At 40.7% G+C, this 27,497-nt stretch overlaps 2 protein-coding genes across 8 annotated transcripts in view; both read right to left on the reverse strand.

Moving 5' to 3' along the window:
- MACF1 (microtubule actin crosslinking factor 1) overlaps positions 1–27,497 on the reverse strand; it is a 314,885-nt gene that overhangs the window by 11,206 nt on the left and 276,182 nt on the right. For 5 of the 7 annotated variants that reach the window (XM_045548189.1, XM_045548188.1, XM_045548185.1 and 2 more), the window contains 19 exons: positions 26,815–26,943; positions 25,415–25,588; positions 23,012–23,167; positions 22,719–22,925; positions 22,460–22,579; positions 21,403–21,572; positions 20,155–20,314; positions 19,150–19,344; positions 18,676–18,804; positions 17,337–17,480; positions 16,412–16,600; positions 14,007–14,121; positions 13,232–13,395; positions 11,720–11,882; positions 10,281–10,435; positions 7,946–8,020; positions 6,809–6,826; positions 3,711–3,828; positions 2,835–2,903 (listed from right to left, as the gene is read on the reverse strand). In XM_045548189.1, coding sequence (XP_045404145.1) covers positions 2,835–2,903; positions 3,711–3,828; positions 6,809–6,826; positions 7,946–8,020; positions 10,281–10,435; positions 11,720–11,882; positions 13,232–13,395; positions 14,007–14,121; positions 16,412–16,600; positions 17,337–17,480; positions 18,676–18,804; positions 19,150–19,344; positions 20,155–20,314; positions 21,403–21,572; positions 22,460–22,579; positions 22,719–22,925; positions 23,012–23,167; positions 25,415–25,588; positions 26,815–26,943 — 2,650 coding nt within the window. The remainder of the gene's footprint in view (positions 1–2,834; positions 2,904–3,710; positions 3,829–6,808; positions 6,827–7,945; positions 8,021–10,280; positions 10,436–11,719; positions 11,883–13,231; positions 13,396–14,006; positions 14,122–16,411; positions 16,601–17,336; positions 17,481–18,675; positions 18,805–19,149; positions 19,345–20,154; positions 20,315–21,402; positions 21,573–22,459; positions 22,580–22,718; positions 22,926–23,011; positions 23,168–25,414; positions 25,589–26,814; positions 26,944–27,497) is intronic. The other 2 variants (XM_045548191.1, XM_045548192.1) reach the window with 1 other exon arrangement.
- On the reverse strand, positions 8,270–9,572 carry LOC123635720 (60S ribosomal protein L3-like). Its single transcript, XM_045548193.1, is given in 1 exon segment — positions 8,270–9,572. A coding segment is annotated over 1 exon segment (1,215 nt). The 5' UTR covers positions 9,551–9,572; the 3' UTR covers positions 8,270–8,335.

Consider the following 27,497-nt stretch of genomic DNA (forward strand, 5'->3'; position numbering starts at 1 on the left):
GAGGCAGGAGGATTGTGTGAGCCCAAGAGTTTGAGGTTGCAGTGAGCTATGATTGTGCCAATGTACTCCATACTCCAGCCTGGTTGACAGAGTAAGACCCTGTCTCAAAAAAAAAAAAAAAAAAAAAAAAAAAAAGATACTTGGTAGGGAACACTTTACATACATCTTGCTTGGAAGAAATGAAAGCTATTTCTTCAGAAATATACTTAAAGCAGCCAATGTTCAGAATTAAAAAGGACTTTAGGAGGTAATTAACACTGGTGGTGCGGGGTGGAGGGTGACAGCAAACAAAGTTAAACAGTTGGAAGTTGTGAATTAATTTCTTGGGCAATTCCAAAGGTAAAAAGTAAACATTTTTCTCAAAAATAGGAGGTAACACTATTTTGATTAAGCAAGGATTACTTACTTGCAACTGAATTCACCAATAAAGGTATTTTTAGTATTTACATTGCTTCAAATATTTCCCTAACATTGGGTCTTATATTTCTGAAGTTAAAAAGACAGAATATTCCTAGTACACGTTTGACTATTCTGATAGATCTTTACCCCAGTGAAAAGAATTGTGAGGGGAAAATCCTATTTCTGAACGTGCCATCAGGATCAGACCCCGCTGGCAACCATTTCAAGTTCAGTTCTTCAACCACTGAAGAGGCCATCATTTTCTAAGGGAGTTATGCTGGCCATCTCACATTGGTTGGAGCAGGCATGTTAGTTAAAATTCAGTTCTAAGCTATTGTTGAATAGGTACAGAGTTTTGGTTTGACAAGATGAAGAGAGTTCTGTGGACAGATGGTGATAATAGTAGTACAGTGTAAATGTACTTAATTATTGTACACTTAAAAATGGCTAAGATGGTAAGTTTCATGTTATATGTATTTTTACAACAATTTGGAAAAGAAAAATCAGTTCTATGCCAAATTGTGTCTTTTAAATCTTCATTAAGTGAAGTTTTCTAGATCTTCACTTATTTGGGGGAATCAATATATCCAATGCTCAAGAACATACATAGTATTCTAGGTGCAGGTATACCCATTCTTTAGGCAGGAGCACTGTTTTAATCTCCATATAAATCGTCATGATTTCCTTTGCCATGGATGAATTCAGAAACTGAAATCTCTGATTTTGGCAGTACCAGGAGAACTGGCAAACCTAACTAATGGAATATTTTCACTTTTTACATTTGGCTAAAGCAACATGCAGTTTAAGGTATCTTTCATCTTTAAAAACATCTGTGTAAATAAATAAAAGGAGATAATAAATTACAGTGTACACTGACATTAAGAACCTGTCATCAACTTCATAGTACCTTCAGTATAACATTCTCTGTGGTTCAGAGACTCACAGAAATGCAGCAGGAATGAATACAAAATCTACCATAAGCAGTGCTTCTAGAAGCCACATAGAACCCTCAATAGTTTCAACTCACTTCTCTTTTCAATATCCATACCCTGCCAACTCACTTATTACAGTACACCACTAGTAGTCTTTAGTTGTTCATCTCCTAACACTATTTTTTATTTGATAAGAAATAGTTCATCCTGTCCATCACTGGTAGAGTTATGAAATCTGTTACTGCTGGGGAGTTCTCCATCCCACAGTCAACAGATCGAGATGATTATAGAGTTCCAGGAGGGCACTCCTGGAGAGACACAGTCTTACCTTGTTTGCTCCAAGGGATGCTGAAAAGGCTATTTCCATAGGAAATAGCTATGGCCCAACACATTTCCTTGGGGTTCCAATTTTCAGGTATTAAGATAAGGGCAAAGCAAGCAGTGCTCTCCTTGGCCAGCAGCACAATGCTATCATAAACAGAGCAGGCAGCAAATAAACAGGCAACCAAGGATTCCAAAATGCCACATGCAGCATCTCTTTTGTTTGGTCCAATCATACAGGACAGGAAAAATAAGACCTTACTGATAGATTTGGAAAGGAATAACGTTGCTTTATTGAGTTAAGGTTAATATGACATAAACTGACCCTCACTTAAAACAATAGAAAACTTTTAAATCAAGGATATTGGTTTATGATGTGATTAAATTCTAAAAACTGATTAAACCCTTTCAAGTTTTTATCAGAAGAGGTGTTTTCAAAATTATTCTTTAAAAAAGGAACTTCTAATGAAAATTATTACTGCTTAGGTTTTACTCTGGTTTACTGGAAAAATGCTGAATGAGTTACAATGGGAGGAACTATTTATGGGCACATCTGAATTCACATGAGAACTGCTCCCGTTAGCTCTGTTCTCATTGAATGCTTCAGAATGACATAAACCACTTCCAAAGAAGTTACACAACTATACTGTAAACATTTATTTCTGCTAGTTTTATAAATGAATCTTAATTTTATTATGCAGGCTTGGACCAATAATACGCAAAAAGGGGGTATGTCAGCCCCTGAGACACACAGCATGGTAGTCAGGTACATACTCTAGAGCCAGACTGCCCTGGATTTGAATCCTGTCTCTACCATTTACTTGCTGTTTGTCCTTGGACAAGTTCTCCTATTCTGTAAAATGAAGCTAATAGTATCTTCACTTCATAGGGTAGTTACGAGGCATAAATGTGTCATCTGTAATTATAATAGTGTATGTCACATAAAGCAATATAAGCATTTGTTAAATAAATAGAAATTCAGAACAAATTCCATGGATACTGTCTCAACAGGAGTATTTATGCCCCATCAACTTAAAGTAGCGAGAAAAGCTACAGTTCGGCTATTTCAAGCATTCAAGAAGGCAGCAGATACATGGAGCCAAGAGGTGTTAACAGTGTAAGAAGCGAAGCCATTCTCAACGGGCTAGGGTGTGGGAAGAGGGACAAAGCTTAGAAGCCAACCTATGGGAGACTGACTGGAAATCGAAGAGCTGGAATCAGAGCGCTTTATTTTACTCCCAGGATGGTGAACTAGAATAAAAAATATGTAAACACAAAGAAACAGACAGAGCAGGAAATGCAGAAACTAGTCAAGGAAGACAAATTGGCAGACAGTAGGGGAGCCTTCTGTACACCCACATGCAGCTCTGCTAACAGGAAAAAGGAAAGGGCACAGCTGAAGAGGGTTTGCCAACTGGACTTGGTCATCTCTCCCCTGTTGCAGCCCCCACACACCCCTAGATGCAGGTGCCACCACTTATGCTCATATTATACTGACAGTGTTCTTTCGCCTTTGGGCTGGTGGGCCAGCCTTTTCACGTGTAGCAGAAAGACACCTGTGGTCTTGCTTAGGCAGCCATCTGTCTTAGAAGTGTCTGGGCTCACTGGTAGGTGGCCTTTATCCTTCTGGTCAAGGGGGCTCACCAGTCCCTTGCCGTATAGGAAGGGACTGACAGTCTCCCTTAGTTTCAGTCACAGGAATTACAGGCAAAGGGATATGAGGCACTGAGAGGGAACCTAAAGGGCTTCATCAGGCTCCTTTCTAAGCTGGTATTAATTTAATAACCCAAACTGAAACTTCTGGGTAACACCAATACATTCTTAGTTCTCATTACTGCATTCCTTTAAATCTGCCTCCCCCGACAGCATCAACCTCTTCAGCTTTTTCTCCCTGGTCTACTCTGGCACCCCCAAGTTCTAATCTGTGCTAGTGGGATGACACCTGGGCAGCTAACAACAAAATGACAGACAGACTCCGCCACTGATACTTCCTGTAAGCACGAAAGAGCAGTGCTGGGGGTGTACCTAACACAATTCATGCTCAGGATGGTTCCTTACCTCGGCAGGGATCATTTTTCACTAAAAACTCATCCAAGGCCATCCATCCTCCACCAACGCGAACCATCACTGTGCTGCGCAGAATACGGACCAGCCGCAACTGCTGAGAATCCCCAAACTGCAGAATCAAGAGGAAATTTAATTAACAAGTATGCTGAAAGCAAAACTATACCTTTTTTTTCCAAAGCAGACTGTATTCAGACAGGAATGATAATGTGATAGCTTTGGGAGAATTTTAAATTCTATTTTTCATTTTTACATTTTTCACAAAAGGATTAAAAAAATAGAAAAGCAGAAACATCAAGCTAAAGACCAGTGTCTTGATACACTTTCTATCTGGATAAAGTTAAATCTTGATTTTTAAACCCTGCCCCTGTACTAAAAGCGGGGAGGATGGACAAAGTGAGTTGGCTGACTTTGATTTTTTTTTTAAAGAGATTCTGCCCAAATTAAAACTCCATATTTTTTGTTATGGTAATGTTTTCCTCAAAGAAAGGTGGTGGATGTCGACTTCTGAATACAGTGTGCTCAAAAATTAAATGGAAAACAGCAAATACTATTTCAAGCTTTAAAGAAACCCTTGCAAAGCATCATTATTACAAGCTTAGGAAGAAAATTTGATTTTCTACATCAGGTTTTCAGAAATAAACCCTAAGTATTCTCTAATTGCAGTGTCACAAGCAGAGAAGTTTCCTCAGCCTGAATAATTGATTAGATAGTATTTATATTAAAATTTAGTTGAAATTAAAAATTTAATTTTCCATGATTATAAATAGTATTCAGTAATCATTTTGGATATTAAAACAAGCATATTTCTTTCTGATATTTATTTTTTCCTTTTTTTCTTGCCTAACATTCCTACTTCCCAGCCCTATCTTAACATTTGGAGTTTCTCATTGCATAAACTACCCTCTTCCCAAAGCGAAGAGGCAAAAGAAGAGAAGCATGCTGAGATTTCAAAACAAACATCAAAAATTTGTTTGGAGAGATAGAATTCCGGGTTATTTAATTCAAGGAGAATGTTCCTGGGATATAGGGGTGGGGGAGAGGGGACTATTTAGTTACTTAATTAGCATTTTCAAAGTTATAAAGGAGAATCATAACTTTGAAACAAGGCACAAAAATTGAAAATATAAGAAAGGATGTTTGAGGTCATATAACCATCCTCCTTCAATATCAATATATTTGTGGTAATTCTCTGTATTCAATAGCTGCTGCGACTCAAATGCGCTGTGTGCATGGATAAGGCAACTGAAAAATATTGTATAACCCCCAGCCCTTTACTTTGAAAATAAAAATAGTCCCACATCTTTCATCTGATACCATTTTAACATTTCTATACAAAGTGACTACAGCAACAGCATGGTGTGTAGAAGCAGCACTGAACCCAGAGCTGTGAGGGAAGAAACGTCCTGTCCTGGGAAGGAAGCTGCCCTGCTGGCTTCTGTGGGAGCCCCTCAGACGCTGGGCCCAACGACTGAGAACGGAAGGCCCCCTGGGAGCAGGTTCTGAGAGGAATGGAGGATCCCACCAGACCCAAGAGCAGTGACAGTCTGAGTCACTCACTGTACAGGGCTTGCTCTGGATGGGTAGGAGGGGCCGGGGATATGTGCCTGTATGAATCAGGAAGGGATCCCGGGAGGGCCTTATTCTCGGAACACTGTGTCTTGTAATTTATTGCTCCATTTATTTCATCATTTTTTCCCCCTTAATTTCTCACTGAAGCTCTCTTTGAAAGATTCTAACTTGTTTCTGCTGAGCTATGGGGAAAAGGAGGTTTAACCCAAGCCAGCGGCCAGAGTAGCTGGGGAAGTTGAGGCCAGAGTCATGAGTGGTGGGAGGGGTTATAGCAGCTCTAAAAACGGAGACCTGTGCATACCTGGTAGAACAGGGTTGTCAGTATAGCAAAGAACTCGGAGTAAGAGTCCTAGGGCCAGTAACCACTATTCCCTCCTCTCACAGGGAAAACCCCTTACAGAGACTAGGGTTCTTGCAGTGGCTCTGACATTACCTGGATGACAGCCAGGCATGTGATCTTTGAGGCCTCAGGTGCCTTGTGTGTAAAATTAACTTTGTAATTCTGTTCCCAGCATTAGAATGAACTCATCTGACCCTCTTCTGGTTAATGAAGTAGTGAAAGGGCGTCAGTACCCTTCAAAGGTACCCTAGTACCTGCACATGGTCAGCAGCAAATAGGCATACCACACACTCTTACGCAATGATTTTTTTAAAGCCCATTTGACTGTTCCCATCTTTAGATTTTTCTATCCCTTGTTCTTCCCACTGGCCCAGAACATTACTGTCATTAGTGACTACTACAGTGCCTGGAACTTAACATTGTTAGAGGACCTCAAATCAACTCTTAAATGTTTCTAATTTCATATCAGAGAGACAGATTTTACTCATGCAACTTCCTTCCACATGTGAAGACACAGGACCCCAGAGCACTCAAAGAGATTTGAAAGGTTAGCATTACCAAGTGGAGTCAAAGCATCCAATCTTTTTTGCAAGTCTAACATGATCCCATTAGATGTTGGCTGGGTAGCCATAATCAGCAAACTTCAGGCCACAGCCATTTATGATTTCTACACTTCTCCAATACTTTACAATTAACTATAAAACAATAAGATATTTAAACAGACAGTACTAAAGTATAAATACTTTAGGAAATTACTGTACTTTACAAAATTTGTATTAACTGTCAAAAGGTTCTGATATAAATTAGAACTGTGCTGTTTGATAAACTGACTTCTAACAAAAGACCAGGTTCTTTTTAGAAGTGGCATGGATTGACACCCATAGCCTCAGTTTCCTCTGAACCCTATCACTCATAGCTCAGTCCATAATATCATCTTTAGCCAATCTCATTTTAAATAGAAAATTCATCTCCTTTTAGGAAAAAAAAGTACTTATATCCTTTTGCTGCTAGGACAGCTTTGCAACACTGGCCCTGTTAGCAGTTTCTCCATTTGGTAAGACAACCAGATGTGACCCAGGCATGCTTCAGATTACGTCCTCTCCCCACAGCAAAGACCAGGCAGTATTAGCTACACAGACCATATCCACTGAGAAGGAGAACATCGCAAGGCACACTGTACCTGATTGCCGAGGAAGAACTACAGACAGTAAGAGTAAAGGATGGAGGAAATGGAGGGGAAAAAAGAGAACATTTTGTCAAATTAACACTATGGAATGAAATCATATTATCACGTTACTAGTCTTCCGGCAGAGCTGCATACACTGAATGTATTCTTACCAAGCTCCTGCTATAGGGATGTGGCTTTACAAATTAAGAAGGCCTAACTTTCCACACTACATTGCTGTTAACTTATTTCTCTCATAGATAATTAAAAAAATAATAAAACAGAACCCAATAAATAAACATAAGATTATCTGTAGCTTTATTAAGTAAATGCCCTGGGTTGGATTCAAGGCAGATTTCACCCAGTGCTCCTCAGCGAATTATAGCATGGTGTGGATTTGGTGTACTTGGGGGACATTTTCAAAGTACTAACGGAAAGTGGATTTTTCCGTGTTTCTCACTCAGTGTATACAACTTTGTAATCTAACATGGCCGTCTAAATTGTCTTTGGCAATCATAGATATTTCTCAGGACTTTAGAGAATTGAGCTGCTGAATGTATTTTAGAAGTCCCGTTTTAGATTCCTTCTATGCCCCTGACACTAGTTCCAAAAGAAGCTAAAACACAAGTATAGTTCAGTCAGTTATGGCCACATTTAGCATGGCTTTCCAGGGAGGACCACTGAGCCTGGCATCTCCCCAGTGCTCCTAGGCTGCAATGTGGCTCAGCTCAGAGCAGGTACCGCATCTGTTGAGGCTGCAACACAGTTGTCACAGCCCTCTATGGCCTGGGAGCCAGTCAGGCTCGTGAAGACCAGCGCATTGGGGTGAGTGGTCAGTCATTAGATATAGATATAGATATAGTCGTTAGATTGTTTCCAAAGATGCCTCATCTCCCTAAGACTTTGGTCGGTAGTGAAGTGATGGCTCTGAAATGTTTCCTATCTCAACACTCAAGTAAAAGCTACAGTCTGGATATGGCACTAGTTTTCAGATGAACGGGACATCTGACATTTGGCATCTATAGAGATGAGGGCCAAAGAGTGATCGCATCTCAAGTCCTACGAGCTCTGGGCCTCCAATCATCAGGAACATTATCAAGCAGACTATACGGGAAGCAGCCACCACGAAGGACTGGTTTTTCTCTTCCTTACCCGGTATTTATTCTCTCCAATCTGCTCCACTTGAAACCTTTTCGCACATTTGCACTGAGCCACTTGTCTCGTGACCTATTGGTTGTGAACAAAAAGAAAAGTGTAGAAAAAGACTTCCTATTCAGAGAAACAAAGATTTTTACATATAAACAGAGAAGCTAATCATTATCCATTTTTTAGGTATTTCAGGCTTTTGACATATGCATTTATCTTGTTTCAAATTAATACATGTTGCTCTAAGTAAAATAATTGAGACATTAAGAGAGAAAAGGCATGAAAAGAAATTCTCAAGTAACTATACAACACATTTTTCTTTCTTCTTTCTTTTTTTTTTCCACTGGAAAACAACATTTATTGAGATCCCACCAGCTGTATAATCTGTTCCTGACATTAAGCTCCTTCTTCCTTGGCAATTCGGTCCTTCTTAAGTGGTCCCATGAACGCCTTCTTCTCCTCCATAGTCTGGAAGCGGCCGTGGCCAAACTTGGAGGTGGTGTCGATGAACTTAAGGTCAATTTTCTCCAGAGCCTGGCGTTTGGTCTGCACCAACAAGGACTTGCGGAGGGTGAGCACTCACTTCTTGGTTCCCACCACACAACCTTTCAGCATCACAAAGTCATTGGTCACTTCACCATAGTGAACAAAACCACCCAGGGGGTTGATGCTCTTGTCAGACAGGTCGTAATCGGTAGAGGCATTGTTCTTGATCAGTTTGCCATCCTTGATAAGGTAGCCCTGGCCGATCTTATAGATCTTCTTGTTGATCTCTGTGCAGTGATGGTAGCCTTTCTGCCCAGCCCGTGCCACAGAGAAAGCCACTTGGGCAGGATGCCATGCCCCGATACAGGCAACCTTACACAGCCCTCGGTGGGTCTTGCAGGGTAGTTTCTTGGTATGCCAACGACTGGTAACCCCTTTGTAGCCTTTGCCCTTGGTCACCCCGATGACGTCAATCATCTCATCCTGCCCAAACACTTGGTTCACAGGGGCCTGCTGCTCCAGCCTCTCCCGGGCCCAATCCAGTTTCTCGGCCACGGTGCCTCCGTTCACCTGGATCTCCATCAGGTGGGCCTTCTTCTGGCATAGAGGAAGCAGGCGCATCTGGGTGTGGGCAATGATGCGAATGACTTGGCAGTACTTCTTCATGCTGCTGAAGTCCTTCTCCAGCTGCTTCTTGCCATCCTCATCATCCTGGCATTTCTTGCAGTACTTAGTGAAGGGCTTCTTCTTAGATTTATGCCAGTTCTCGTAGAAGCGCCTTTTGCACTCATCGCTGACATGCTCAGCAAAGATAGTCTTAAAAGTCCGGAGGCCTCGAGGAGTTTCCACATAGCCCACCATGCCTACGACCACCATGGGTGGCGTCTCCACAATGGTCACAGCCTCCACAACTTCCTTCTTGTTCACCTTTGATCCTGGCCTATCGACTTCCCGCATAATGCGGGTCATGCCAGCCTTGTATCCCAGGAAGGCCGTGAGGTGGACAGGCTTGGACGGATCATCCTTGGGGAAGCTCTTCACCTTCCCATGATGCCTGCTGCTGCGCTTTCGAGGCAAGAAGCCTAGAGACCCATGTCTGGGAGCTGAGAACTTCCTATTAGACATCTTGTCGCCAAATCACGCCGCTAGAGCTATACAACACATTTTTCTATCCTGCTTCAAAATTCCTTCAGAGAAAAGTGCTAATATGCATGTATCGAAATCAAATGACTAATAAAGCAAATTATGAACTGATCTCACTTTCAACCTAGGGGCCTGGGATTTTCTACAAGTCAGACCCAGTATGTTCCAAGGCCACTTCCAAGAACTGCCCCATTGCCTCTCCCTTCCCAAGATCTGTTATCAACGATGCTAGGATTTCTATGCGGTACTAATGAACTTGCTAGTTTCAATGTGATACAGTTTTAAACTACGCAAAAGCATGGCAGGTACACACCATCTGAAACATTACATTTCACCCCTTAAATACTACATGTGAAGACCACTTCCCTGGATTCTGAGGTAGGACACTCAGGACTGAGACAAGTTCATCCTAAGCAACATAGTTGAACCAGGATAAGTATGGCACCCTGGAATGGTTCTCTGCAAACTTTAGAGCTCCACACAGACATGACTCACTTGAGTGATCCATTTAGACTAAGCTAGAGCTCGAGAGCCAAAGATCCTCCAGGGCTCTTTGAAATGCTATCCAAAAGGAGATCCCAGAACAGAACTCCAAATAATCACCTCCCAACAGACAAGTCAGAGGGCTACTATGATAACTGCACCCAACCAAATTTAGGACAGTATGAACCTACGGTCAAAAATGTACTCAAGATACAATTATTTCCTATACCTCATCTTCAATTTTATCTGCATCGGTTGTTGGTCGATAAGCATCCTTGTTGGGATGCAGAGCAGCCACAAATTCATAGTAATCAATGTAGCCATCTCCATCTCGGTCAAAAATGTCAGCCACAGCAGTCATCTCTAACTTGGTGGTGGGGAACTCTGGAGAAAAAGAATCACATTTTGAAACATTAACTAAGAAGGCTTATTTATTTGGTTGGTGGTTATATAAATACTTGAAAGAAAAAAAAAAATTATGCCTTGATTTTTCCTGCAAAGCAAATGCATGTCTGCTTCACAAAAGCTAGGAGATAAAACTATAAAGAAGATAAAAAATCACATAAAAATATAGCATCCAGAGACCACTCAGTTACATTTTTGGTGTTTTTTCTTATAGACCATCCCACCCCCTATATATTAAAAAAAAAAGGTAGTATTTCACGTTTCAGACACACAAAATGCAAAAACGTAATATTATAACCACCCACAGATCTACCACTCAACTTAAGAATTTGCTTATCCACTCTACTAGTATTGGACGTTCAGATTATTTCAGAATAGTGACATTCTGAAATAGTATGAAGTTATTCCTTTGTTTAGATTACCATCTTAGATTCCTAACAAATTGCTTTCCAAAGAGAAGTGTGAATATTTATAGTAGCTGGAGTGATTTACTAAACACATAAATCAGATCATATTGTTTCCCAGCTGAAGCCACTACCTTTACAGTAACATTCAAACTCCTCACTATGGCTTACAAGGCCCTGCATTAACTGCCTGCTGCCTACTGCCAACTTCATCTCTTTCCACTCTTTTCCCTTGGTCTTGACACTCCAGCCACGTTCACCTTTCCATTCCCGGAAAGTGGCAAGTTCACTCCCATCTCAGTGCTGTGTGCCTTCGGTCTCCGTAGCCCTCTGCCTCTAGCTCTTCCACAAATTTTCACGTGGGTGCATCTCAGCTCAACCATCACTTCCACAGTCAGGCCTCCCCAGACCAGCCCACATTTAGTTGCACAACTGTGAGAAGTGCTTTGTGATCTTGGTGAGTCACTTAACTACTTATGCCTCAATTATTTCTTCTGCTAAAAGTAAAGCAGATCATACACTTTGTAAGCTGTTATACAGATGCAAGAAACCGCTTTTATGAAAAGCTTTCTTAAAAAACATGTTACTTAGAACCTCATCATTCACAAAAGCAGCTCCTTGTTGATAGCTCAAACGTGTTTATCTTGCCCCAATGTATCAAACAGACCCGCTTTTTTTATTCCCAGTGAGATGAGATTCTTTTCTCCTTCAAAATGAGACCATTTTTAGTAAGCAGTTACATTACTTCTTCTCCAAGGTTACACCTTTAACTTCACAAAGACTGTTTAGCCAGAATATTATAGCATCTACAAAGTGCAAGGAATCCAGGTATGACATTTGGAATTATGACTGGACTCACTGGATGCTAAAATGCCATCGATAAACTCTTGACGTGTTATCTTCCCGTCCTGGTCCTTGTCAATTCGGCGGAAGAAATCCATTACCCGAGACTTTTTGTGATTCATCCAACGCATATATTTTTTCCTCCAGACATCAAAGTCAAAGTTGGCAAATTCCTTCAACTAGACAGAAATCAAAGGTATCAGTAAGACCTACTGTTTTGGTTCTCAAAGCTGCCCATAGCATACCAAAACTTTCAGACATCAGTGAAGCCATGCAGGCCTTCCAGAGGGCACCAACAATGATATCTACATGTTGCCACTTTTGTGAGAGCACAATCTGGCTCCTTCACTTAAAGCCATGACTATTTACAAAAGCTGCAGCATAATGGAGTAGCAGGAGAAACAGTAACTGAACAACCACCATGAAAAATACAGAGCACGTAGAATGAGAATGGGTGAAGCCAGCCTTGCTTTCCCTTTGGGCTTTTGAAAGGATCATCCTCTTAGATGTAAGGGAATAGATTCTACCCCAGAAGGGAGGTTCTTAGCATCATCACTTACATTGCACTATAATCACACATAGGGCCCACATCAGGAGGCTCATGCTTCCCACTATTTTCTGAGACTTTGATGAGAAAATTTCAGTACTGAATGGAAGCATTAGGAACACAACCCTGCACCCAAGCATGTTTCTTTGGAATGGCACCAAAGGGAGCAAACTGCCCATCTGACTTCCATGTTAAATATTTGGCCTTGACAGAAAACAGCAGACCTGTTGCAGTGCGCAAGGCGATTCCAGCTACTTGGACTACATTAGTGATATATACTCAGAATGACTTAAACAGTGCAGCAGTTTCCCCCCCTGGTCTTTCAAACTCCAAAGTTGGAAGGAATGGGGGGAAAAAAGTGCCAAGAATCCAATATGCTTACAACTCAACTGACCTACGGAAATAACAACAAACAAACACAGAACACTCACTTCCAGGCATAGCTGCTTTGATATGCAAAAATAAAGAAATATAAAAGATATTAGAGATTTGTTTTGAAAAGTGGGAGGTATAGTACTATATATTTTTTATATTGTGTAATGACACTTCAAAATAGACTTGCTTTTTGTGAGCTAGTGAAGACTAATAAAATAATAAGATCATAAAAAATTACTTTTGTTTCATAATTGTATGGCACACATCTTTACACAAAGTGATCAATAACGGTCATTTCTGTGCTATGCTACACATCTGGAGATGAATTTCCTATGTTCTTAATTCTCAGCAAGGTGCTGAGGAGGATCAGGTCCCTCCCAGGGACTGGCTAATCTCTTGCTCTCTACAACCAGATGCTTCAGCCTACTCTGCTGTGAGTGGTTTTTTTTTACAAATGTGTCTTTTCTTACCCAGAAGCCTCAAAGAAAAAGGTCTGTTTCTACTTCTGAAGAAGTGGGTCAAAGCACACAGGTAAGACAGCCTCAGAAGGGCTGTGTTTTGACAGAAACACTTCCCCCCAGGGAAGGCCACTCAGTGGGGCCTTACCTCCTCCAGTCTATCCAAGGCATCATTCAGCCTCCGCTGCCGCTCCAGTGCTAACAGCCACACCTGCTGCCAGCGGGCAGAGAGCTGGTTGATTCGTGGGTTTTTTGCTTCAGACTGTGAAAGGATTGGCATGGGAGGAGGCGTGGGCTGACTCAAGGACTTCCCTAAAAGGAAAAATAATCACAAGATTAGAATAGGAGGTTTTGTCAGTCCACAAAGAGAAATAGCTGTATGTCTAAACTGAGGAGATCTTTATAAATATGATCCAGTTAGCAACTGAGAAAAGAAATATGGGACTCTGCAATATTTAGATATGGCGGAGTACTAATTCCAAAACCATCGATCTTCCTCTCTAGCCAACAGGTACTGATCTGTCTCCTACATATCTCCAGCCAATTCTGTCCTACCTTAGTGAACTGAGGACATGTCAATCCAACTAGAAAAGCAATGGATTCCACAGGAGCTGTTTATTTTGATTAAATTAGCACAAACTAAATGTAAGTAGCTAGTGCTGATGACCAAAAAGATGGAAAGGTCACTGTTAAAGAACAGGCTTAACCACCTCGTCATTTTATACTAATCCAAGAAAATGGAATATAGCTACTGTCTGTCAGCATAAGAAAAGTGAGTTTCAAAAAAAGAGATTTTGGTTCAAATCCAATATGGCTTTTTAAAATGGAAAAAAAAAATGTCTTGATCAGCTCTTGGAAAGTGCTCATCTTCAACCAGCAGGAATAAAGCATCTTAATACAGCAAGATGGAAACACACTGCTACCTCTACGGGATTTCTCGATGAAAGGTGCATGGGTAGGTTCTATATTTTTTCTTTTGTATGTCTTGGTGACCCGGTCCACATCAGGCTGTTTGCGAGTCATTTCCTCCATAAACATCTGTTAAACACAAAAAACAGGAAAAAGAGTTGAGAGTTTTCTTGGAGGCAGATAACTTCTTATTAACAAAGGCCATGCCCATGACAGACTGACCAAGTGACGGTGCCCTTGCATACTTCCTCATTCCTGTTAAGAACCTTGACTGAGCAAGGCACTTTATCCTTAGACCTGAAGGAGTAAGACGTGGGCTCTGACTTCAAGAAGCTCACAGCTGAGTGATAAAAACGAAGAAGAGCACTGAGGGCCACACAGAGTGCCAAGGGAAGGCCTGGGACGGGTACCTCATGGCCTGCAATGGCAGGAAAAGCTGCCTGGAGGCCAGGGCTGGGGCTGAGCTGCTAAGGGATGAAGAATTAATCAAATAGCAGGAGGGCAGTCCCTGCTGAGGGTGCAGCCTGGGCAGAGCCAGGAACGCCTGACAGTGCTGTGGACCAAGACCTTTCCACCCACCGGCTGAGCAGAAGATGCCCTCAGAGGAGTGGCAAGAGGTGGGGCTGCAGAAGTAGGTAGGAGAAAGATCAAGAAGGGCCCTGTGTCAGGCTGATTGGGATTTTCTGCTGAGAGCAATGGGGAGCAACTGAAGGATTTTGATCCAGGGAAGAGACACAATCAGATCTTTGCTTGGAAGCTATCATTTTGACTTCAGTGTAGAAGGCAGAGTGACTGGGGGTGGGGTGGGGTGGGTAGTGATCAGCAGTGAGGAAACAGGTCAGGAAATTGATGCAGTAGTTGAGGTAGAACATGGTAAGGAACACAGCCATGGCAGGAAAGATGGAGCCAATAAGTATTTTGAATGTAGGACAAACCCTGGTGATTGGCTAGATGTAGCAGGCAGAAGAAAGGGAGGTGTTCTAGACACATGACAGGCTTCTGTGGTGGGTAACTGAGGAAAGAGGAGGCAGGGAGAGGTTGAGGGCACAGAGGGGAGGGGGATAACAGAAAGGAGAGGGATTGGCCTTGAATAGGAAGGTAATGTCTCAGGAGGGAAAGTGTTAATGTAGGTGTATCTCATAGGAAGGACAGATGTTCCTCAACTTATGATGGGGTTACATCCTGATAAAACCATCATAAGTTTAAAATATCTTAAGTAAAAAATGCAGTTAACACACGTAACCTACTAAAGATCATAGCTTAGTCTGGCTTATCTTCAAAGTGCTCAGAACAATTACATTAGCCTACAGTTGGGTAAAATCATCTAAAACAAAGCCCATTTTATAATAAGGTTTTGAGTATCTTATGTAACTTATCAAATACTGTACTCAAAGTAAAAACCAGAATGGTTGTATAGGTACTCGAAGTACGGTTTCTACTAAATGTGTGTTGCCTTCATACTATCACAAAGTTGAAACATATTAAGTTGAACCATTGTAAGTTGGGACTGTCTGGATAGGGAGGTCTCACTTGCTAGGGACATTATTTATATAAACTAAAAAGACCATATTGTCTGCAGTATAACTAAGCAAGATCCATGCTTGCAATCAGTGTAAATTATCATGGTTAAAAACTGTATTTGTCTTCTAAGGATATATTATGAAGATAGCTCAAATGAGCTTTCTTCATTCAGTTTAGCCTGATGTATTATCTTAGCCAATCTCTGGGTTCATGCAAGAGGGCCTTCTGAAACCAGGTGTAATTGGGATAGGCCAGTGGGCCCTGGGCTCAGATGGTCAAAAAACAAACAAAGAAACAAACAAACAAAAACCCCAGGGTATAGCAGGCAGACTTCTACGATGGCTGCCCCAAGACTCTTGGTGTATAATCCCCTCCTCTTGAATGTGGACAACACCTGTGAAAATGATGGAATATTTACTCCCTTGATTACATTTCATTCTGTAAGACTCCATATAGTACCTCAGACAGATTCTCCTGCTGACTGTGGAAATGCAGTGAGAGGGCTGTGCTGCTAAGACCTGAGGGGACCTCTAGGAGCTGAGAGCAACCCCTAGCTGAGGGCCAGCAAGAGAATGGAGATCTCTGGCCTATAACCACCAGGAACTAAATTCTGCCAACAACCTGAATGAGCCTGGAAGGGGACCCTGAACTCCACATGATACTATAGTACTGACTGCTGCCTTGATTTCAGCCTGGTGAGACCCCAAGAAGAGGACCCATTTAACTCATGCCCAGATGCCTGACCCATGGAAACTGTGAGATAAGTGTGTGCTGTTTCAAGCTGCTAAATCTGTAGTAATATGTTAAGCAGCAATTAAAACTAAGACATGGGACAAAGGTAATGGGCTCCATGGCCAACACAGGAAACACAAGTGACCACACGGTGGGGCTAAGATACCTGATGCTCGGCGATAAGGGCTTTAACTCGGTCGATGTTCTGAGAGATTGACTCCTGGTCCCGCTGGATGAGGGTAGTCTCAGCCCACTGGATCCACGCCAGAAGTTCTTCCAGGAGTTCGGCATTGGCCACCAGTTCTGACAGGGCCGTTTCAAGACGCTGCTGGTGCTGCTTAGCCCATGTCAGGACCTGTGGAAAAAGAAGGAAACCATGGCCTTTTTCAGTCAGGCAGATCTTGTTTCCAAAGCCCTTTTTCATCTAATCCTCACAATGACTTTTTAGACGAGAGACCACCCAGGCAGTCAAAACGCTTCATTCTTACCCCAGTAACAAAGCTGGGATAAGAGCTAGAATAAGAAATCAGCTCGCTTAAAAGCAAATGGAGTTCAGTTGTCCCTTGGTATCCATGGGGGTCCGGTTCCAGGACAGCCTGTGGATAGGAAAATCCATGCACACTCAAGTCCTGCGGCTGGCTCTGCACAACCTGCGGATGTGGAAAGTCAGCCTTCCACATAAGTGGGTTTCACAGCCTGAGAACACTGTATTTTTGATCTGAGTTTGGTCACTGATGTGGAACCTTTTGATACTGAAGGTTGATTGTATTTATTGAAAAAAATCCAAGTATAAGTGGACCTGTGTAGTTCAGAACATGTTGTCCAAGGGCCAACTGTACTTCCTATTAAACATAGGACTTCTTAGGAAGGAGGGAAACACTATGTACGACATGTCCACTGGAAGTCACTATTGCTGCACATTATAAGAAAACAGTCTTTACTAAAATGCTAACTTAATTTTTGTTGAGATATTCACAGTGGACCAAATATTACTTATCTGGGAGAAAAAAGAAAGCAAGCTTTGTAGTAGTTTATCACTATAACTGCATTTTACTGGGTGTGTGTAGTCATCCTCTAAAACTGTGACTCACCTCCTCAAAGCGAGCTCGGATGATGGTGATCCAGTGTTTGATGGTTGTGATGCAATCTGGGTGGCAGACAGCCAGGATGACTTCTCCCATGGCTACCGCTGAGTTAACATCCACTCGCTTTTCTTCCACTTTCTTCATGAATTCCTAAACAAAGAGATTTGAAAACAAAATCTTAAGAAATCTACTTCAGCAGCACTGTCAGTTTACACTAAAGGGGGAAAATTTCAGTGTATCTTTTTCTTCCACGTGTTGACACAGACTTCTAAAAGCTGGTATTTAGGTGTCTTTGGCATTTTCTTTCCAGTTCTAAAAGATGTGGGAAGGCGAGGGGTTTACAAAAGAATGACTCTGCTACAGATGACAACAGAGACTACAGACACACAGAGGAATGACCCCTTTCCTATATTCTGAGCTCGTTTGTTTCTCTCTCCTTTTTTAATCCTGTTTTTATTCATTTCCATATTTATAAACACATTTGTCTTGGAAAAATATAATGACAGCTATAAAATATCATGATATTTTTTAAATACCCACAACAGAATACAATGACAAAAGATTAAAATCTCTAGGTAGGCCTGTAATCCCAGCACTTTGTGGGGCTGGAGCAGGAGGATTGAGGCCAGGAGTTTGAGACAAGCCTGGAAAATATAGCAAGACCCTGTCTCTACAAAAAAATTAAAAACAATTAGCTGGGCATGGTGGAGTATACCTGTAGTTCTAGTTATTTGGGAGGCTGAGGTAGGAGGATCACCTGAGCCCAGGAGTTTGAGGTTACAGTGAGCTATGATCGTGTCATTGTACCCTAGCCTGGGTGACAAAGTCAGACCTTGTCACTAAAAAAAAGTAATAAAATAAAATCTCTGAGTGGGTAACACAAAACTTAAAAAAAGGAAACAACATTTCCCACCTCATTAGGCCAAACAAACCAAGGCCCCAGATACTGCATTATATTCTATAGCTTGGTAGGTGGTTCTGGGGGATCAGCTCAGAGGCCAAAGCTAATAACATAAGGAAAGTCAAACAAAGGCAGGTACAGGTGAGGAGTAAGGAAGATGAAATAGTCCACATTTCTCTTTATATGATACCATGTTTTCAAATTTTTTTACAAATAACATGTGTTCCTTTAGTAAAAATGAATGAATAAATGATGTTTAAGGTGTCACAAAAACCACCAATCATTTCTCTCTCATTCCTGCTAAACCAATGAGCTAGGCTCATTCTTGTTTTATTCCTTTTCATGTGAGGTCTGATATTTCCAAGCAAGAGCTACTTTCATTTGGTGGGGAGCCATGGGTCACCGCGGTGGGTAGCATGGGTCCGAACCCCATGGAAAGATTACCTTATGGGTGTCAATGAGAGATTGCAGGGCTTCTGTGTCATCAGGAAGTGCTCCCCGAAAGCGAAGCGTTTGCTCTGCTTCAGAAAGCCACTCCAACAGCATGTGAACTGTGTCCCGAAACTCTTCTGCCTGAAATAACCAAGCATGAAAGATTGAACCTCTCTCTACAGCTGAAGTCCTAGACACTGGCGCATGCCAGGGAAACGGTCTAGGACTGAACTCTTTAGTGTACCACAGGCTTTTGATGGCCTTATCAAAGTGCCACAAAGTCACCCTTCATTTGCAATCTTTGCAAATCAACTGAATTCCTTTTTTCGCTAATACAAATGAGTGTGACAGTCTTATAGAACATTCAGAGTATCAATTTTTGACTTTATTATATTTATTTCAAGACTGGCTGGAACTGATCCTAATACACTAAAATGAATTTGCTCAGACCTACTCCCTTGGGGTGGCACAGCAAATGTCTCTTACCTGTTTTAAGGCCTGCTCAAGCCGGCTTTGCTTGGAAACGGAGAGTTTACACACAGTGTCCCAGCGAGTGCTCAGTTCCTGGAGCTGCCCTTTCACCCAAGTGGTGTCATCTCGACTATTCTCAATGAGTTCTCGGCCTGACCGCTTCAGGACCTGAACAGTTCCTGTTCGCTTTCCCAGCTCCTTCTGGAAAACCTAGAAAAGAAAATAGAATTAGTTTGAGAAATTGAAGTGCAAGAAGCAAAACCACAGAGAAAGTAATCAGTTTCTTGGTAGATTCTAATCAAGAGTCTTTCATGCACAGAGGAAGGCAGACATATGAGAAAGAAAAACCAGAAGATGTGGCTCTAAATAAATGTCAGCTCAGGTGTTTGTGAGTTATATGATTTTGAATAAGTTGCTTGAATTCCAATTTCCTCATCTGTAAAATGGGAATAATTATATTAACATTTCAGAATTACCAAGATAAAATAAGAATACATCTGCTGTGCAAAAAATAAGAATTTGTTGTAATTTCAAGATAAAGTTAAATGCTTTGTGCTGAAACAGGAAGATATCACGCGGTTCAACATGACAGGTGTAGATTATACTAAATTTTGGTGTGCGTGGTGTTATTAGGATTGTTAGGTTCATAAGTGGCTTACAAAATCACTCATTTCCATTTTAGGAGTCAGTAAAAATAGATTATCTTGAGGATTTCCTTCTGAATTTAAATTTATTTTGTGACTCAACTGAGAGAGACAAGCAGGAAGAGGGGGAACCTTGAAGTGAAGTTTGCACATTGCCAAATCTGAATCAAACCAATTTTGGTAAATTCTTTGTGACTGATGCAGGATTCCAGCAACAGTTTGTCTAAACACACAGAATAAGGAGCCGCCTCTCTGACAGGCAGAGACACAGGCTGTCAGGCTTTCTCCCCTAGATGGTTAACACAGAGCAGAAGGCATATGTAAGCAGAAGACCCTATAGCTTTGTACTTCATGTAGCCCAGATCTCACCCCTTACCTTATGGGCATCCATGAGGTTCATGACAAGGTCAAGGTCCCCATGCACAGGCTGGTCCTCGGCCAGCTGTGGCTCCACTTTGTACAACCAGTCGACCAAGGCCTGCAAAGCATCCATGAACTGGCCTGAAAACAGCAAGGCTTCCTCCAACTTGTGCTGCCTGAGAAATGCATACAAACCCCACCATTTTTAGAAATTCTTTTTATGAATGGCCCACAATTCTGCCTATTGAAAGGCAATATTGCTTGAGCTCTATATAGAAAGTGACTTCCATGTTACAACAGTTAGAAATAGTAAAAAAGTGACTAAGAGGGATACTGAGACATTTTTAATCAAACCTCTCTTTAGAAAGGATTAAGTGTAGTACAGGGGACAGGCATAGATGCCCTTTGGGCATCTTATAGTCCAGTGACACTTGGGCACACCCTAACAACCCACCATCTGTATTGATCACTTTAACCACTCCAAGGACAAGAGGTGGTTTTGGTGATGGTCAGGAGTCAGCTCCTAGCTCTACTCCAGTTGTGTGATCCTGAGCTGTTTGTTTACCTCTTTGAATTTCGGTAGCCTCATCAAAACAAAAATTGGACTACAAATAGTACAGAGATATTGTAATTTTAGCGTAGCATAGTGGGTGTGAATGGATGAAAGCACAACTTTCAGAACCAAGTACTAAGGTTCAAACTTCAGCTCTACCACTTAGTAGCTGAGTGAACGTAGGGGAGTTAAGAACCTCTTTGTTACCATTTCCTCATCTGTAAAATGGGAATAAAAACAGTTCTCACCTTGGTGGTTGGTATGAGAATTAAATGGTTATTAGGCACTGTTTGGCACATATCCAGTAGTACTTGCTCAGTAAAAGTCACGCATTATTATGGTTAAATGAAGTAATGACAGAGAGACTTTGGACAGTGTCTGACACACAGTGAGAGTGCTCAGTAGGACAACTATTGGTAATACAAACTGTCGATGTACAAATACTATAGTTACTGATCTTCTATTACTGTTTGGCTTGATTTTATGGACCTCTCCCTTTCTAATACAGTAAGGTTAAAGTTTAAAATGAGAACTTTAATGTTTTACTCAAATTACTTCATAAATCTCTTTGAATTAACTGGAGATGTTAAGATGGTACAAAACCTCTTACCAATGCATTATCTTTATCACCATTTTATAGAATCTAATAACAGTCTCTTAGTTACTTCGAAGATCCCAAACACACCCCTGAAGGGGGACCTTCATGCTCACCGTTCCACAGACTTGCCACAAACAGTATCCCATTTATCTCTGACTTCTCCCAGTAAGTTGTCAAGTTTCTGAGTATCATCAGGAAGCAAAGTCTTTTCTTTCAGTGCTCTGCCAGTTCTAATTGTGGTATCATACACAGGCTGTTTGCCACCAAGAGTTTTCTGAAACTCCTATGTTTCCAGAAAGAAAATAACATGTTAAAAGTCAGATAACATTTTGACTTGGAACAAAATAGTTTGAGTTTTCAGGCTAGAAACCAAATATAGTATGAAAATCTCTACTATTTTTTTTTCTTTCTAAGAAGACAGGGTCTTACTCTGTTGCCCAGACTAGAGTGCAGTGGTACGATCATAGCTGATATAACCTCAAACTCCTGGGCTCAAGAGATCCTCCTGCTTTAGCCTCCCTAGTAGCTGGGACTACAGGCATGTACCATATGCCTGGATAATTTTTAATGTTTTTAGAGACAGAGGCTACTATGTTGTCCAGGCTGGTCTCAAGCAATCCTCCTGCCTCGGCCTCCCAAAGTGCTGAGATTATAGTTGTGAGGCACTGCACCTAGCCTTTGAATATCATTACTTTTTGAACTAAAATTAGTAACAACTTATCCTCAAGAAATTTATAATTTTTTATTTTAATTTGTATTTTTTAAAAATAGAGACAGGGTCTCACTATGTTGCCCAGGCTGGTCTTGAACTCCTGACCTCAAGTTAGCCTTCCCATTTCAGCTTCCCAAAGTGCTGGGATTACAGGCATACGTCACTACGCCCGGATAAAAATTTATAATTTTTTGTTTATGCCATATTCAGCAGTGCTTGACAATTTCTAAAAGCCTACAGCTTTAATTGTTTACTCCCTTAACCACTTTGTTTAAATTGTTATTTAAAAGAACAAAAAGAGTTAGTCAGATGTCTAAATGGAACCCTCGCTTCATCATCTTGACTTTTTAACATTAACCAACTGGTTTTCTTTTGACTACCACTGATTTTTCTTTTTAGCAAGCTACAAGCTTTAGTGACTACCAAGCTCAGGACTTAAGAGCGCTGAACTGCTTCACCTTATGCTTAGAGAGCTGAAGTTTAATTTTGTCTGGGTCATTGGATATCTCCAGTTCTGAATCCAGGTGACTCTCTGCATCTTCTAGCCAGTCAATCAGTTTTTTCCAGGCTTCATGGAACTAAAATTACATAAGAAATAAGTTACAACAGGAACAAATATGTAAACTATACAACATGTTTATGAAAACCATTCCAGAGACTTGATATATGCAGCCCAAAGTTGTTCGATAAATTAATTATCTTTCTTTTACAACTTACTTGCTTTGCCCGCTTCCTGGCATCATCTAGTGATCGACCTCTTTCAATGGATCGCTGGACCACCTTCTCCCACCGAGACTGGACACTAACCAACAAATTCTTGATCAGAACAACATCCTGTTTTTGGCTAAGGAACTTTAACTGATTTCCAGTTTGATCCAGCTCAATGATCTGGTCTCGATGAGCATTCACTTCATTAGCAAAAACCTGAGGGAACAACATTGCTTTTTTTAAGCTTAAGATAAAGGAGCATTCCTTTCAAAAGGAAGGCAGCGTCATAATGTCACAGTTACCTTATGCTCCTCTATCTGGGAAAGGACAGTGTTTAGAATCAGGCTGGGAGGAGAAGCGATGTTTAAACTCTGTTCTGCCAGAGTGAGCCAGTTGATAAATTCTTGTAGGGAATTCTGGAATTCTGTTGCCAGGTTGAGGGCCTCTTCCAGCTTTGACTGAATTTTAAATAAAACACACACACAAAAAGAAAAAGTGCCAAATTCAGGAATTATAGCTTCAATGACAAAGGCGTGAATTGTACACCAAATGAAATGACCTCTAAAAACGAAGCCTCATTTACTCAACTGCCAAGCATGCCTTGTTTGTAAAGAAGGGGACATTTTAATGTTTAGTGTTTGAAACTGAAACAACTGGACAAGAACTGTGTACATGGAAAAGGAAAGAGCACAATGAGCAGCTAAGTTCCTTTCTCTACCACTTTCCACTTCCTGGAACAGGAATAAAACTATTCAATCAATGTAAGTGAGCAGAGTCTTTAGCGGTAACAGCTGCAGGCTATGCAACCTGCTTCAGATAAAGTCTCTGTTTCCTTTAACATATTTTCTGTGGTGTAAAAACAGCTAAATGAAAAGTCTTTTACCATAAAGATGATGTCAAATACATGGCCTCAGAAAATACGGCATATGAAAATGTCTGAGTCTGAAACTTATGTTTATGCTACAAGCATAAAATGTAATAAAAGAAGCCAAGAGATTCTAGGCAAAAAAAGACAATACTAGATGTAAATTTTTAGACACTTTGATCTAAATCCGAAGGGCAAAAACAATGGCTCATTCAGGGCAAGTGTTACTCTCCACAAGGACACTTCAATTCCACAGAGTCCACAAGCTCCATCCTCAGAGACCTCTACCCCCAACTTCCTGCCTCCAGACAATCTATTAGGGAGGCAAAGTAAAATAATGACAGGCTGTTAAAAATATATATATCCAAATTATTCACAGAAAAAAACCCCAAGATGTACACTAAAAATATTAATGCTGTTAATTCTAGCTCATTGGGTTATATATGATTTTCATTGTCCTATTTGTGCTGTCAGGTTCCTTTTGTAACCCCCTCAAAAAACATTATAATAAATGTTATAAACATGTACAAACCCAATTGAAACAAATCAAGTGGAAAAATGAAATCTACCTCAAATCCATTATAGAAATATTTAGAAATTAATATAAGTTCCTAGATGGTAGAAATTCTTTCCACATCATTATATCTATATCTTCTTTGATACAGCACCATACACATTTAGTAATGATTTTACTAATTTTGAAATATAATGTTTCTGCAAAATCAGAAATAACTATACTTTGACACCCAGATTTGCCTGACCATTTGCAATGACAGGTAACTACTTTGAGGCATTCTGCTCCACTGTTAGGAAAACTCTCTGGAAATTTCTTGATTATGAGCTAGAATCTGCCTCAGTTTTTTTAATTAGTCTTAGTTCTGCCTTCTGCAGGAACTATGGATGACAGCCTGTCCAAGGCTTAGAATGCAGCTACATACTCAGGTCCTCTGGCCATTCTTCATAGAACAAAATCACCCAACCCCATGATAGAAGGATTCTAGGAAATTAATTCTTCTTTCAAAATGCTCATTTATGTGTGTGAATATTTATGTCCTTCTCTCCACTAACTTCACAATGATAGTGTTCATGCTTTTTACTGTTTCCTCTATAAACCTAGCATAGTGCCTGGGACACACCTGCATAATAACTATTGATTGAGTGAATGTGGCCAACAGGTTTGCACACATATTTTACACTTGATATGACCAACAAAAAACAGTGAAAGTCTGGACTCACATAAAACATAGAATCTTTTTGGGCAAATACTTGATCCTTAATTGTTTTTCTCTGCTTTTGTAGAGAAAAGAACTTGATTTTTGAAGAAGAGTGGGGAGAGGTCATATAATTTACTTCTCTGCTGATTTTTAGTAAAATTCCTTGTATACAGCACTTATACTAGAAACCAAATTCCTTATGGAGAATTATTAGTCACACTCCCCACATGCCCTGTCCCTGCCCTCATGATCCCAAGTCACCAACTCCAGCAAAACCTTGTTTGTAAGTAGGAACACAAATTGGTGATTACTGTGGGATATGAAGTCCATCACTGAGCAGAAACAGGCAGTAATGTCTTAACTGGTAGATGTAGAAAAGGAATGAATAATTATAAAAGCAAATATCAGCAGAAACTAGTACCATCAATGTAGTTTGACATGGATGGAAAACAGAAATTTAATAGCAGAAGACACAGCCAGTTCAGAGGGTATCGGTTTTGCAACTTCTATTACAATATATTGGTCTTTGAAAAATCTTCATATAAACAAGATGGCAATTATTGTATATGCAATCACCAAGCAAACTACTCAAACACAGTAATAACACTTGTATTTTGTGATGATACCTTTCTTTCTTCCATCTTACTGCTGACCACATGCCACTTCTGCTCCAACAGTGCAACACTCTGTTCTGTCTTAGAGCCAGACCCAGAATCATCACGGCTTAGAAGCATAAGCCTGCCCTTGTCAAGCAGCTGATTATAAGTCTCTTCTTTGGCTTTTAGCTGGGAATAGAGTTCCTACAAGAAAAGGCAGGAAAGATATCAATAATACCAATTCCCTGGAAGACACCCACACACAGATTCACTAGCAGAGTCTGGAAAAGTCCAGGAAGGCCTCATCTTGATTAAAAGCCTTCCTTTTGGATTCAGTTCAACTGCTGAGCTATTAGGGAATGAAATCCACGATTCTTCCTCAATACTAAAATGTTAATATTAAAAATAATTTTAATATTAAGCAATTAACATTTAATTATTACCATTAAATAATTTATTATTTTAATGTTAGTGCATTTTATTAAATGAGATAAATTTGTTGCCAAGTGACAAAGTAAAATATTAAGATAATTTTGTTACTAAGTAAATAGAAGAAATTCCTTTTATGGATCAGAAATCACAAAAATAGACCCCAATAATTTATTTCCCCTTTTCATGAAGGATTTGCCTAGAAATTATGTTGCCTTTTGTTCTCAGCATGCTTTCTTGAAATATTGTCAGCATCTCTTCATGTTTCCTAAATCCTCACTAAGTAGTCTTCTTAAATACAAACACATCTATGTTTGTATTTGTCTTTTTTTTTTCACTTTTTTTTTGTTTTTTGGAGACAGAGTCTCGCTGTGTTGCCCGGGCTAGAGTGAGTGCCATGGCGTCAACCTAGCTCACAGCAACCTCAAACTCCTGAGCTTAAGCGATCCTACTGCCTCAGCCTCCCCAGTAGCTGGGACTACAGGCATGCACCACCATGCCCAGCTAACTTTTTCTATATATATATTTTAGTTGGCCAGCTAATTTATTTCTATTTTTAGTAGAGACGGGGTCTCGCTCAGGTTGGTCTCGAACTCCTGACCTCGAGCAATCCACCCGCCTCGGCCTCCCAGAGTGCTAGGATTACAGGCGTGAGCCACCGCGCCCAGCCTTTTTTTCCACTTTTGATCTCATGACAGATGATGTATTTGTTTTCTTGATGTTCTCACCTTCAAGTCAATATTCTTGTGCTAATCAAACTGATCAACCCAAGATTTACCAGCTCACCAATGTATTTCCAGTTGACTCTTCCCTGTCATTACTGCTGCCTACGGTAAAATATTAGAAACCTGTAATAAGCAGCAATCCTCAAGGTTGTACTAGATTGTTGCTAAAAATGCACTACACTTTGTAGACTCCCAGATACATATATGACTGTGATCTCAGAAAGGAGCTACTGAATATGGGATGCTTATTGCTCAATTTCAAGAAACTGCCATTACCATGTGTGTATCAAGCTGTTCCCTAGCAGTTTCAGGAAGTCCTCCCGTGGGCTTAGATGCAGAAAGCTGGCTCTCCATTCTAGTCAGTTCCAAGAGGAAATCTTCAATTTCACTGTGGAAACCCTGGGCCTTTTGAGAAAAAGACATATCAGCAATGTCAGTAGTCAATTCTTAGCTTCAAAAGTAAACTGTCTTTTTTCTTTTTCTTTTTTTTTTTTTTTGAGACAGGGTTCTATACTGTTGCCTGGGTGAAAGTGCAGTGGGGTCAACATAGCCCACTGCGATTTCAAATTCCTGTGCTCAAGTGATCCTCCAGAGCAGCTGGGACTACAGGCGTGTGCCACCACGCCTGGATAATTTTTTCTATTTTTTGTAGAGATGGGGTCTCGCTAAGTTGTTCTGGCTGGTCTAGAACTCCTAACCTCAAATGATCCTTCCAGCTCAGCCTCCCAAAGTGCTAGGATTATAGGTACGAGCCACCATGCTCAGCCCAAAAGTAAACTTTCTAAATGATCATATGAGGAATTTATCTTCAGGAATAAATTTTGGGCTGCTCACAGGCAGAGCTGTTCTGTTGCTGTATTAGCACGGGCCCAATATGCTTATTTATTGTGAGAATCTAGCAGATTCCTTCAGACCTCACAATAACATATTAGAGACATCTGATATAATCTGATGAACTG

The sequence above is a fragment of the Lemur catta genome, chromosome 3 (assembly GCF_020740605.2).
Source record: "Lemur catta isolate mLemCat1 chromosome 3, mLemCat1.pri, whole genome shotgun sequence".
In the NCBI taxonomy this organism is placed as follows: Eukaryota; Metazoa; Chordata; class Mammalia; order Primates; family Lemuridae; genus Lemur; species Lemur catta.